The following is a 14,781-nucleotide window of genomic DNA, read 5'->3' as shown; positions in this document are numbered from 1 at the left end:
TCATAAATGCAGATTAAGGTGCCAGCTGGTGCCAGCCCTGTGATACTACTCACCACCACGAAATGGTGGATTGAGCATTATCATTGTCGGATATCTCCCTCAGCTCACCCCGGCTCACAACGGCAGATTAGTCGATGGGAGGAGGTTTGAGCTCTGAACATGACAGAATGTTTACGAGTGAGTCTGCTCTAAAAAGATCACTAATTGCCTGCTTGTGTATCTAACTCACGTGTCTGCCTGGAGGAGAAAGGAGGAGAGAGATTTTGGCAGAGAGCAATGTGTCCCAGCAGTCAGAGAGGCAGACGTGGAGACAGCCAGGAGGAGCTACAGGCAGTTACAGAGTCAAAGAGGGAGGAGAGAGCTGACTTTCTTTATTCTAACACTCCCTGAATGTTTCTGACTCGGTGAATTATTCATCACTGGTAATTGTGATGTGAGTTTTGGCCTTAGCTTTTTAGTGCCGATTGGCTGCTTTCAGTGTCTGCTCTGCGCTCTCCAACTCCCAAATATCAGCTCCAAATTAGACTGGGGACTTGTCAAGCCCGACTTTCGTCAACCACGCGCACTCGGTATGTGTTAATGAATAAGGAATGAAGATCTCTCAGCTCCAGAGTTGCTGCTGTCATACACACACGCGAAATGTTTACCCATGTGCGTAAACATGGTGACAGACACACGCCTGTACACCTGTGCTTCTCACAACTTGTCAGAGCTGCTTTTCTTTAGCAGAAAGAAGAAAGGGTGAGCGAGAGACGCAGCGGTTTGTCTGTTTGGAGCTTTTAGCCTCTGTAGGTCTAGTTGGGCTTTCAATTCACGTTCAAAGGCAGCGGCTGTCTGACTTGCTCTTCAATGGCTGGTGGGCGTAGGTACTTAGAACTGAGAGATTCTGACACTGTGTGTATATGCAAGTGTGTGCATATTTCTATGAACAAACTGTATATGTGTGTGTTTATGTGTGTGTTGCTTGTTTGGAGCGTGTGATGTAGCTGAGCTATGGGCTTTCTGGGGCTTCCAGAGCTCCTCCACTCCCCTTTGTGACAGAGAGGGAGAGGCACAATCTCAAACAGCTCTCTGCTTTTATTCTGGAGTGGAGAAGAGATCTACTAAAGCAACAGAGCCATGAAAGAGCCTCTGATTAAACCGCCTGCAATCTATGCCCAGAAAACCAGTGACGCCAATTTCACTGTGGTAGCTATGGATTTTTTTTCAAAAATGGAATTAAATTGGAAATCCACTAAATTAAGGACTTTTATATGGCTGAGAAAAATCCGTCCATTTGCCATTTTGCCCATAGCCAGAAAGGAGAACTCCAAATATAATGTAACGAGGATGGACCTCAAACCTCAGCGCATCTGGTAAAGTTGGAAATGTGTCAACAGCACTGTGCATTAAAAAAAAAACAGTGACATAGAACTGAAATGATAGGTCAAATAACCAAATAGTCTACTACTATCGGCAACTACTTTGAGAAATGATTGATCGTTCAAGTAATTTCAATAAGCAAAAATGCCTCCACATGTGAATATTTGCTGGTTTTCTCCGTCACCCTTGTTAACAAACTAAACCAATTTTTGGTAAAGAAACCGTGGATTTGTTACTAGCGCTTTTTGTTCATTTTAGAGATTAAACAATTATTTCATAAATACAGAAAAATAATGGGCAGATAAATTGACAAAGAAAATAGACATTGCAGCCCTTCCATTAAGCAAAAAGCTGGCATTAAATGTCTGTAATTTCAAGCTGCAATATCCGATTGATTAATCGATTGGTTTTCAACTATTAACACAACTGCCAGCTAATTTGATAATCAGTTAATCACTTTGTACAATGATTTGAAAATTCTCTGACTCCTGCTTCTTAAATGTGAATACTTACTAGTGTCTTTACTCCTCTTTGGAAGGAAACTGAATATTTTTGAGTTTTGGACAAAGAAAGACATTCAGGACTTTGTAGTGGGCTTTAGGAAACACTGATGAACATTTTTCACCAATTTTTGACATTTTATAGACCAACAACTTATCATTTAATCAATAAAATACTCAGCAGATTAATCAACAATGAAATCAACTCTCAGTTGTATCCTTTCAATAACCTTTTTTAATTTTTTTTAATGAGACCAATCCTTATTTAAAAAAAAAATGTTCGAATGCAGCTGCTTTTTTAGAAAAAAATTTGAGTGCAGCTGGTTTCTTTTACAAAAGATGAAAAAAAACTTACTTACTTTATACACCTGTGTGTGTGTGTGTGTGTGTGTGTGTGTGTGTGTGTGTGTGTGTTCTTATTTGTCCTCTGCACATGTGTGTGGAATAGTTTTGTCAGTTTTAGTTCCTTTCAAAAGGCCAACACTCATTAACCGGTATCTCACTGGTTAATTTTTGAGAACAATAAAGACGTGAAATACAAAACAGCCCGTCCTTTCAGTTCAGCACTCCAATGACTCATGAGGATAGCGCTGTATTTCAAAGGGCAGTATATTTAGAGGTGGTGAAATTTTTATGTCTTCAGATATAAATGTCTTGATTTTTATTTTACTTTCTGTTGGCTTTGCTGACAGCTGGCCAGCCACGTTGTCATGTAGAAAGACACCCACTGTCCACGTTAACGGTTAACCACTGACATCTCTAGTGTGAAAATGTGGATGCTTTTAGCTTGTCAGCTCTTAAAGTGATCGGAGTGTGTGGCTGTATGGTTGCATGATCTGTGTGAGTGTGTGTGTGTGTGTGTAAGCCTCTGTTCTCAGGTGTGCTGGCCCACTCCAGTATCAGCGCAGTATCATATTACCAGGTACAGGTTTCAGTTACTCCTCTCCCTCTGATAGAAGGCTGTAATGAGGCCATTAGATCCTGCTAATAGCTTGTAGGGTCAGTCAACCGAGAGAAAAGCCGAGGGGATCAGCTTGCACTGAGCTCTCCTGGCCTCTTGTCTCACTCCATCCTTCGTTTTTTTGTAATGCTCACGTCATTCCTTTTACTCAACTTGCACAGTTTGCTCTATGTACTCTCTGCCCCTCTTAGCTCTCTTAAGCCCTTTTCACACATCTATCTCTAAAATGTTCATGTGTGGAAACAGGGATCAATTTTCAGGGAAATCTGTACTCTCAGTTTCCCTCCTCAAGACCTTGTAAAATATCAGGAAAAATGCTGGTACATCTGTGTTGTGCATGAAAGCAGTAAAACAGCAGGAACGAGCACTCAAAGGGTTATACTCTTCTGACGAAAGACCCTTTTAGGTGGAGTGAGTGAACCCATCACAAAATGCTGCAGATGAAGTTAAATTACAGCTAATGTATCAAATGTGTATTTCTGATTCAAGTATATCACAAAAAACGTTATGTGTCCCACAAACTTGTTGAATATGAAATACATCAGAAGAAAATTGGCACTGTATAAAACAGTCCTTTGTACGTTACTTGTTTTATGGCGGTTAGCATTCTTAAGTGAAACATTACTGCCATTTGTTGGACTGTCTTTTGCCCCATCTGTTCCTGAATTGCCACAGCACGTGAGGCAAGAAGTGAATGCAATGTTCCTGAATGTCGTGCATGTGTGAATAGTGAAAATCAACCTGAATGGTTATCCCAGTTATTTACCAGGAACTGTGTGAAAGAAACTCTAATCTTCCTCCCTCTTTTTCTTGGACTAATCCAAGCCGTCTTGGCTCCCCGCTTCATTTTCTAAAATTTTCAGTAGAGGATAGCACTAAAAGATTACTCAAATTGTCACCATCCCCAGCCTATTTTCATTTCCAGATCATCAAATACTAATGCTTTGGCACGCCCCTTGGCTTGTCTTATCAATGCCAAAGCCACCCTTTCAACTACCTCCAATGTAATCAAATCTGAGGGAATACTTAACGCTGAGAGCATCTGATGTAGTATGAGGAACATATAAGTCCACGTGTGGCAGGAGAAGGATGGACAAAACAAAAGCAGACTTTCAGCCAGGAGATCGCAGTTTATGTCCCATGTGAAACCAAAAGTCACCGTTGTTTTAAGGTAACGTTACAAAATTCTAGTGATGGGTATCGTTAAGCTTTTAACCGTACTACTACTCTTACCGATACTGCTTTTCAATCCAGTATTCAAATGGTACTCTACCACTCTAGATACACAGATTCCATGTCCCCAACCTCCCCAGAGATGCACGGGCTGCACCCATGAGTCTATGAAGCCAGGGGTCAGCACACGCGGGGCCCCGCCCCTGCCTGTTGCCCAGCTGCCAAACTCTGATTCCGACCATGCAGATAGGTGCCCCACAGGATGGTAGCGGGGGGTGTGGGGGTGTGGTGTCCCCGTACTGGGTGAGGTGCTCTCAACACTAACTGGCTGAGTCATCACAGTCTTTGTGACTTAATTGTGATGGGTCGATACGGCTCCAACTACCGACTGGGCCCTACGGCCAAAGGCCTGCCCAACAGACACTTGCCTACATGCTCCACCCCCCTGCCAGTTTGGCTCCGGGGGGGTTGCACTGAGGTTTGAGGTCCTATAGCTCTACATCGCTCTCACTCAGTAAATGTATCGCTGTCTGACTTACTTATTCTGTCCACTTACTCCCACTCAGTCTGGCCATTTTCCCAATTCATCCCTTTCACCCTTTCCCCTGATCTCAGTTTATCTTCATATTTGATACATCTACTGTGTCTCCTTCCCCATCCCTCTATTTCCCTTTTATTTTCTGGCAGAGTGATTCATACACAGCTGTCAATTCATATGCAAAGCACCTGTGATGATCATAATATTGCTTTTTACTCTGAGATGAAAATAAAAATCTGAAACTCTGAGAATCTGACTGAAAGATGTACACCTGAAAGATGAAAGAGGACAATTTCATGTTCGACTGCCGTACCAAAAAATGACTGATGATCACAAATTGCTACCAGCTAAGTCATTGCCAGCGTACAGTGCAAGATCTTGGTTTAGAAGCTGAATTCAAGTATTTCCTATATTATTTTTTTCCCATCACATTTCATCTGATACAACAGTGTAACTCTTTCATCCTGCTCTCCTTTTTGCTGTGTCACCTCTGAAAGCATCCCGTTCAAAGTAATAAACACTTGCAGATGGTAGAGGTGTCACCTAGCCAAACATACCAATCTCCATACAGCACTGGTGTGACCGGGGCTGCAACAGACCCATCTGTTTCTCTGTACTAATAGACTGTGCATTGCATTTATGCACGCTAATAAACATAAAACAAATCTGCCAGCTAAATGAGCAGGTGACAACTCAAAGGGCATTCAAGTCTTCTCTTTTACCAGAGTAAAACAGAAAAGCAGAAAGGATTCGATAATTAAAAACTGAATTCATAAAAGTAACATGCATAAAAAATTCTACAAGTTACTGCATCCAGTACACACTGCATGAAAAGAAAGTTTTATCAATTAGAAAATGTTTCAGTGGAATTCATCACACAAGATGCCTTCTAAAGAACGTTCATGAAAGGATTTCAAATGTTTTTTTGTAACTATAATCAACATCATAGCAGGACACAGAAAACACTAAAGAGTCTCGCTGAGTTAAGGAAAAAAAATATCCCGTGAATATTAGCAAAGCTCTTTCCCCAGACATCATCATTACTGAGCCGCCTGACCTACTTTTCATTATGACTTTATTTTGATAGAAAGACTTTAGTTGGTAATTGCTGGGTAATTCTTTTATGTCAGATTCTGTGAAAGGAAAATAGAGTTTAATTCATGGATCATTAAACCAAATGCAACTGAGAAACTGAGTATTGATTGTGACTGTTAGAGTAGGCTTCAGAAGTCTCTGAGGTTTATAAAATATTGACTATTTCAGTGCAAAACTGCTATTCATACAAGGCTGAGTACACTGAGTTTGTGTGGGACTATTCTTTCATTTGTTCAGTTTTGTTTTAAATCAGTCTCATTATTTTGCATTTTGTAGTAAATCCTGCATCTCTCAGTTAACCATAATAGCCGTTTCAGGCAGAGCAGACAAAGAGCCAAGCGAATCTTACCAATGGAGGTGTAAAAGTGCAAAGATACCTCAAGCTATAAAACTGCAATAGTCACATTTATGGTAAATAATACTGATTTTTTCTTTAAAGACAAAGCATTACTGTATTTTATTGCACTATTAATTCATGCTGGTCCCAAGCGTTAATGCAACAGCAGGTCTTTGCTTTTTCATCTCAGAAAATGCAGCCTGGTCTCACTCCCAAAGCGTCAAAATATGCCATTCAGGCAGTGTCCCCTGTGTCAATATAATGACACCTGGTGCAACGTTTAGCATCTGTGTAAGAAGCACCACGCCTTCCACCAACTCCAGTGTTAACCCAAGTGTGTATTATTAGATGCTCAGATTAACGTCGTCAATAGACGTAGTTTAAAAAGCATGACTTGTCTTTCAGGATGAACAAGAGAGGAGGTGAATGGGTAAAAAAAAAAAAAAAAAACTTTGACCCTGGAGTTTGGTGTTCAAGACCAACAAAGAAAAACAACATTACATTTTGCCCAAGTGACAAATATGACGACTAAGGACGAGATCATGCTGAAAAACACTAACGCAGCTCCACAGACCAAAGACACATACAATCACATATCAACTCAGCTCTCTTTCTGGAGTTTGGAGTAATTATTTGCAAATATATCAAGAGGTCAAGAGTGTTGAGCTAAAATACATGTTTGAGGCCAACTTGCTCTCAGACACGTTCACTTTTCTATAAATTTTCCATTGTTTTAGCTGCTTCTGCTGCAGCCATATCAATGTTAGCAAGCCAAAACAGGGTGTTAGGTTACTCTTTAGTGTCCACTGTCAGAAGAACAGATCAGTTGTGGCCATCATCCTCAGCTCTCCCTCAGCAGCATGGCTTTCACCATGCACCACTTCCCAATGAGCCTTGCTGCTTTGCTTTATCTCTTGAGCCAGTTGTCTCACCCCCTCTCTGTCCTGTGGCTTCAACAATGGCAGTGTGGCCTTTAACTATAAAAGAGGCTTCCTTGTTCTGCTTTTCTAGCAGTGACACATGCCCCTCCTGTCTCCCCTATAGTGCCAGCCTTTGAGGCAAATGTCAGCTAATTAAGGGTTACATGGTCGACCTTTCTCACCCCCACCTGGGCCTGCGCCACTCGATCCGCCAAAGCACCCCCAGAGCCGAGCTCGGTGCTACAGGTTGTCTCCGAGAGCGTGCCGCAGAAACCCACATATGCACACGCAGGCACACACAAAATGCAGGTCAGCATGGCCTTTGATATGCTAAACACTGCTAGGCTCCTACAGGGCAGTAGACTCAATTAGAGGAGGCACTTGCTGTCTAACACTGAGGATGCACAATGAGTTGGCTATCAGCTGAGAGATGATTTGTGTTACAGTGATACAGTCTCCATTTTGTTGTGTTTCAGCATAACACAAAAATGTCATCTGGAATGTCCTTTGATTGGTACTGCCAAATCTTTTCCCTCTAAATCAGCTTGAAGGTCATTTAAGATGCAGCGACCCCTCCCTCTTCTATTTGGTACAGTGTTTTAAGTGTCATTCTGTAACAATGAGTTTCAGGGTGTGGTAATTCTCAAAAAGAGTACTGCATTTGATCATCATGCACAAGTGGAACATTTGAGAAGGGCAATGAATATTGAATATCGTCTCTCCAGTTCAAAGCATCTTTAGCACTGTGGGAATACGTTCCAGAGACGAGAGAACAGAGAGAAGCCGAGAACACACTGTGCCCTTCCACATTTTTAGTCTGCAGCTACACACATGCATCAAGAAACGGACTGTTCAGATGAAAAAAACTCTCGTGTATCTTTGGAGAGGCAGTGATTATTAGAATTTGGCACTGTTTAGTTTACTACATGTCTTTGTGTGTGTGAGCTATGTTTCTTTGTGTAAATAGGCCAAAAAAAAGATGTAAGCACATATGTTAAGGAATGGTCCAAGTGGCACAGACAATGTTAGAAAAGAAAGATAAAGCGTCAAGGACAGACAAAGATGAGTGAATATGAGAGGAGAATAGCTTTGCTTTGAATTAAAATAAATGGCCAGAAGGGATGCCATTGGGTACTGAACCGTACTTTGAAGTGGCTGATTGTCATCAGGGACCTTTGTGCTCACTGGTGCCTTCATGTCACTGTGTAATCATCTGGGAATCCACCGTCTGTGTTGCTCAGACATCTGTTGTTAAAATGTATTCTCTCTATTAATTCACTTTCTATGGTTCCAGAACTTTGCAGAGTGTTTAATAGGCCATCCCTAGTGCATTACTCTCATGAGAAGAAAGAGTGATTAAAAAAAGAGAGCATTTATCAACAAATGTGTGTCAAAACTACAAAAAAGACATGAGTAGCTGAATTTAAAATGGTAAACGTCACTATACTGCAACAATACAGAAACACAGTCCATCAAAATATAATATATGCGCTGACTGATGGCTCATTTTTGCGGCTAAAATGTTTTCTAGGAAAGGAAATCAATGTCAGAAGTACTTTATTGATCCTATAATCTTGACAAATGAACAAAACTATCAGGAGTTTTGAGGCACAAATGCAATTGAAAAAAGTAAGAAGCTATCATTAGGCTATTAACGAACTACAGTACATTACAATACAGTTGCATGATTAAATGTCGCCGCCACAACAAGGCTGTAAAGCCACGTTCTGCGCAGCTTGGCATGATGACGTTCTTTAGTCTCATTTAGCCAGATGTTGGCAACCAGCAGCCGCCTTGTTAAAGACACATAAAATTATTTTATACCGTAGAACAAAATGTTAAAGTTTCTAAAATTTCTGTCTGTGATACATATATACAAATATAAAAAAATGTGTATTATGCCACTATACTGTATACAATATGTATAATATGTGTCTTATATTTCAAATATTCATTTAAGAGTAGTGCTAGTAATCATTATTTCTATGAAAACATAACATTGGAGGAACAAGAAAATATAGCAGTGTACCAAGTAAGGTATAACTTTGCTAGTAGACAATACAGGGTTTTATGTACTTTGTGATCTTTCCCTCGTAAAATCTAAACAGAAGTGAAACTTTTGAAGTCTTATGACCACACTCAATACATCTTTTAGTGTGCAGGTAGTTTTCTGCTTCCAGTTACAGATTCGACTTCCAGAACAATTTGGAGTAACTGTGTTGCTTCACAATGCCATTTGGATTTATGTGATGTCAAAGCAAAAAAAAAAAAAAGATGGCACAGAGAAACAACTGCTTGAAAATGGGAGAAAAACAGAGAACCCAAAGGATGATGAGAAACAAGTACGAGCTGTGACTTTAGTCAGACCCTTAGTCTACACCTGCTCCGCTTCTCAGGTGTCTCAGCTCCTCCCACAGCTTAACCTGCTGTCCAGTCTTAGCTCCATTTGTTTTCCTCACACACCTGATACACAGTGGTGCAACAGCGTGCCATTTTAAAGTTTCGATCGGGGGTTTTATGTTTCAATTTTTGTCATTTACTGAAGTGAAATGACTCAAAAACAGTGAGTCAGCCTACTTGTATATTCACCTCGTATTACATCTGATGATCCGCGTACAGTTTTGGGTATTAAGCTGTTTTGTCTAATGACATCAGCAGCAGAGAAAAAAGTGGTTTGTTTAGAATAAGCAGAGGAACTGGGTAGCTGATATGAGCAATGTAAGCTCCCAGGCAGGCCAAAGAGGAGAGTGCCACCTACAGAAACTCAAGTGTCATCTGCAGTAAATAAGACATCAGAGTACCACCCACACAGTTTTATTTACAGGTGGACTGTGGGAAGTGCAGTGCTGAAACACTGTGAGCTTATCTCAAAAGAACCAAAATTAAGGATCTTGCGGATAACTTCTTTAAAATGCATTTCTTTAGATGTATCTCATGGGACCAAATGTGCGATGATATGATGAGACAGGGATGTCTGACAGTGTCATCTCAGTCTGACATCACTGTTCTGATTTTAACACATTTCAGCACAATGTTTTAATTCCACCGACTGTGTCTAAAAGAGTCACTGAAAGCTCTCATCAGAACCAGAATCTGTACCATTGCCAAATAACTTTTCACATACAAAGAATTCAAAGTCAAAGTCATTTTATAAGCTGGTTGTTTATCAAATAACCCATCGTAATATTTCATACTCAAAGGCACAGCATTGCGATGTAGCCTCAGACTGAATTTTTTAAATCTATTTTGAGTAATGAGAAAATGTATTAAAGACTACTCTTGGCTTCTTGGCTTTGGATTACCAGGGTTTAGGCTTAATACATATCAAGAATGCTTAGGTGTTTAAGGTTTTAACAAATGATACTGAACTAGCTCCTTCATATTCGTACTTAACATATCTTATTTAGCTATTGTTGCCTGAAGACTTTGGCACTCATTCTCCCAAAAGACAGATTTAGCAAATCCCACTCCACTGCTCATTTTAAATATTTGCACAGTTATCATGCAAATACAATCTGATATATGCTGCATACTAATCCCACTGTACTTTCCCTTCCAGGGACATCAAACCTGACAACATACTACTGGATGAACATGGTAAGATCCCTTCTCTAATTATAAGTTAAATTGTTTTATATGGAGGTGAGGTGGTGGAATTCTAAGTCAATCACAGTTTGTTTTCCTAATATTTATGCATAGTAATTACAATTGACTTGCTCATATGGTAACCTGACTTGACTTGACATCCCAAATTCAAGACTAAGCAGCTTCTGACTACAGATTTTACAGAACCTCCAACCTCTGGGATCACTTCTGCACAGATCAAAAGGAGTTGCAATGCTCAGAGGCAGGATTCACAGTTACTGCCTAGACAGGCCTTGCAGCATAGAGAGGGAGAATACCTCATACCTTATTTTAACAAATGCAACACAGAAGAGTGCACATGTGCCTTGATAATTTCAGGACACAATGTCAGTCTGCGTTGGTTTAAGCCCTGTGACATTCACACGGTGTTCCTTTTGTCTGAAGTATGAGATGAAATAAGACGGAGTGATGTCATAGGAGTGTGGAGGACAGAGTGATATTCATGATGCCTCTTGTGTGAGGTAAAAACCCTGAGTGATTGATTAGTTGTCATCATAGGCTTTGGCATCATTGTCAATTTCACAGAACTAGACGTAAGCGGACACACACACACACACACACACACACACACACAATTAAAAAAAGGGAAAGTGAGCAGTGTGTGTGTGTGTGTACATGTCAGTGGGAGGGGTACAATTATAAATCAAGGCAGTGCAAAGGCAGACTGTAAATTCCTTTATCAATATGTTAATTAAGAGGAATATTAATGTACTTTATCTTATGATCCATCCTTGAGAAATATACAGACATTACATAGACGAGATGGCGCACCCCATTCCGCAAAAGGTTTTATGCTGTTCGATTTTTTGCAAACTGGCTGAACCGACATTTGTTGTTATTGCATGTTCTGGTATATTAAAAAGTAGCCTCCATCAGCAACCTGTACCGACTTCCTCACAGCACTAAATCCAACTTGCACTTCATTAGTAATAAGCAATATGACAGCTTGCTAGACATAATATTATGTTAGTGCGCAAACAGACTAATGGAGCCACTACTGAGTCTGTTACCAGATTATAGCACCAACGCCAGTAACATAGTCTGTTAGTCTCAAAAATAGAAATAATGTGTTGGTTGTCCTGCTCAAGTTCTCAGGAACAGTAACAGGCTTTGAAGCCAATTTTAAATCATGGCACAAACATGGAACTGAACTTCCATCCATCATGTGATTCAATGGGGCCCAAACAGACTTTTTCCCCATAGACTTACATTCTGATAAAAAAACGTGATTATCTATCGATACATTTTTTGAGCGTCACAACCCCTGCAACATGATTGGAGTCAATAATGGGATTTGATCCATTCAGTCCACAAATGATTAAATCCAAGGTTCCCACACATTTTTATAGTAACAAAATTTTAAAACTTTTGAATAATTTTCAAGGACAACTTTGTTTTTCTTCTTGTCCCACTTGCCCTGAGTTTGTCAACATAACACATTCAAACTCTGTTCAAACATCATTTCATGTAGCTGTCAAACATGAAGAGAGAGACAGAATTAGAAAACTAACAAAAAAACTTGAAATCATATGTGATGGGGTGGGGGGGCAGTAGCTCAGTTGGTAGAGCAGGTGCTCCATATACAGAGGCTAAGACCCCGCCGCAGCGGCTGCGGGTTCGATTCCAGCCCTGGCCCTATGCTGTATGTTGTCCCCTTTCTCTATCCCCCTTTCATACTTGAACTGTCCTATCTGAATAAATGCAAAAGCCAAAAAAAATAATAATCTTTAAAAAAAAAAGTAAAAAACTGAAGCATGTAAGAACAACGTTATGTCAACAGCTTCAGAAAACAAATTTGCTGTTGTATCACACTATCCATGTTTCTTCATGTTTGTTGTTGTCTAGCAAGAAGGCACTTTAATGCAGTGCTGGTGACAGGAAGTCACATGTCAAATAAAATATGGTGTAAGCATGAAAAAAACACTTGGAATAGGCATGTTATATCCACTCTGCCAAGGTCAAATAGAGAGGCGTTTATGACTGTTCTCAGCTATACTGTCTTCCAGTCAGAACTAGTCATCAACAAACGTATCTCAAGAAACAGAGACACCCCAAGGTCTTCTACTCTTTACTACTGCACAGTCTGAACCTTCCCTCACATCAAGGTCACAATTTCCCTTTGAGATATTCAACAGATGGCATAACAGTGAGTCAGCAATTTACATATACATTTTAGTCATATTCTACCACAGTTTATGTCCTTGAATTGACTTAACTTAAGAATCCTGTCATGAATCTTAAACCTGTTACAAGTGGCAGACATCACATATTAACAGTATAAATCCTATTATGAACTAAACTCTGAGTCATCTGATGATTTGCTATAGTAGACACTATTTGAAAAGTATTTTGAGAATTAACTTTATGAGTTATTGCATGCATCATTGCAAATCTATACGCATAGGTACATACAAAAGCATCTCTGTTATGTAGCACACTTTCTGGCAATTGTTGTAATATGTTAAGGTTGAACTGAAATTTCTACACAGCATTGACATTTAAGTCCATGAATAATCAGCTAACTAACTATACTACACTATACACTACTACTTATCTCCGTCAGGTAAAATTAAGCAGTTTAGACCAAACCACGAAAATCAGACTGAGACCAAAAGTGTCCAGAAACTTTTGGCCATGTCGTGTGCACACATACAGACACACGGACCCACAAAGTCCTGAGATTTTGGAGGGCACTGGGCAGCTGCTCAAGGGATATGTGGGATGGCAGCCCCGCTGTCGCTACAAACTGGAAGCAGACAAAGAACGACAGAAAGAGAGAGAGAGAGACAGACAGAGACAGAGAGAGAGGTGAAATGGAAGACAGAGCCAGACAAACAGGGAGAGCCAAAAGGATACGACAAAAAAAGTGATGAGCAAACATTTCTGGAAAAAAAGATTTGTCAAAGGAAGAAAAATGGGGCAGACAAAGAGAGGAGATATGCAACGAGGAGAGATAAAGAAGGGGGAGAAAGAGAATGGCAGATTTGTCAGCCTCGTCCTGATTTCCACAGGACAACAGATGTTCACCTGTGCTTTCTCTCTCTGTGTTTGTGCGTGTCCTTTCAAACTCAATAAGCACTTCTCTCCTCTTCATGCATTCTACTCACACTCTGTTTTTTTCTTTCCTGTGCAAACCTGTAGTTTGCCTCTCCACTTAAGTCTAAAACAATTGGGGGCAGCAGGCTGTTTGCCTCTGCACACAATGTCACTTTTTGCAAGATGGAAGTGACCTGCTCCCCCTGTGTTCCTCTGGGAGCTGCTTCATAGAGAGAAAAACAATTTACTCACGCATGTGCCACATAGCTGTTTTGATGAAATAGCCCCAGGATGCTGAGAGAAGCTCCAAGAGGGCCGCTGACTAGGTTATCAACGGTGAGCATGCACACATGCTTCAAAAGCAGGCGCCACATTAAGGTGATATGATGAGGGAAACCACAGCTTTATGCTCCGCCTCCAAACAAATACAAAGAAGTGATGGTGCATATGTTTGCCACATCGACACCTATGGGAAACATTAAGTCTATGATTTTTCTTGACAAGAAATAGCAGGTAGATTACTCACGGTAAATCTGAGAGTCCATACAGGAAATTCATAGGGACAGTTGCCTGGATGGTGTTGACAATGCACTGGAGTATTTCAAGAGTGCTGAACTTACGCTATGAATTCACAACTCCTGCTTTGTGAAATCTGTAGGGCTGTACCCAACTCAAAATTATGCCTGTCGAATCAGATTTGGCTGTACAATACAAATATTCAATGATTCACTTTGGGTTTTTTACAAAGTTCAGTGTGACAGCAGCATTCATGTCAGACAGTAAAAAAAAATGACGGCCTTTACAACTGGTCTTAAATGTCTGACACAAAATATCAGGCAAAAGTCAGAGACTGTATCGAATCAAGGTTCTTTGAGCTGTAAATTCACCAGCTCTAGGCAGGTCTCTCCTCTCTGCCACTGTGCTGCTGCCTGCATGTCAGTAGCAGCTTGTAACAAAGAGTAGTATAACGGTTAAGAGCACTCACTCCAAAGCAAAATCTGGGGACCTAAATGTTACTGACTAGCAAAAAAAAGAAAAGAAAAAAGACTACTGGACTTAAAGCAGTTTTAAGTTTGGCCTACAGAAATCCAGGATGGAACCATTAGTAAACTTATTTGTGTATGTTCACTGTATGTATGTATGTATGTATGTATGTTACACAATTGTCATCACAGTGGGGGTGTTGTGAGGCAGCACTAAGCAAAGAGAAATTA

General features: G+C 40.4%; 1 protein-coding gene across 1 annotated transcript in view; it reads left to right on the top strand.

Annotated features, from left to right (window-relative positions):
• The window catches only part of stk32a (serine/threonine kinase 32A), a 62,828-nt gene that overhangs the window by 22,178 nt on the left and 25,869 nt on the right, over positions 1 to 14,781 (top strand). The window contains exon 3 of the mRNA XM_042499664.1: positions 10,446 to 10,483. Within this exon, the coding sequence (XP_042355598.1) occupies positions 10,446 to 10,483 (38 nt within the window). The remainder of the gene's footprint in view (positions 1 to 10,445; positions 10,484 to 14,781) is intronic.

The sequence above is a fragment of the Plectropomus leopardus genome, chromosome 13 (assembly GCF_008729295.1).
Source record: "Plectropomus leopardus isolate mb chromosome 13, YSFRI_Pleo_2.0, whole genome shotgun sequence".
NCBI lineage: Eukaryota > Metazoa > Chordata > Actinopteri > Perciformes > Serranidae > Plectropomus > Plectropomus leopardus.
Note: the sequence above shows the minus strand (reverse complement) of the source record. Positions and strands in the feature narration are given on the sequence as shown.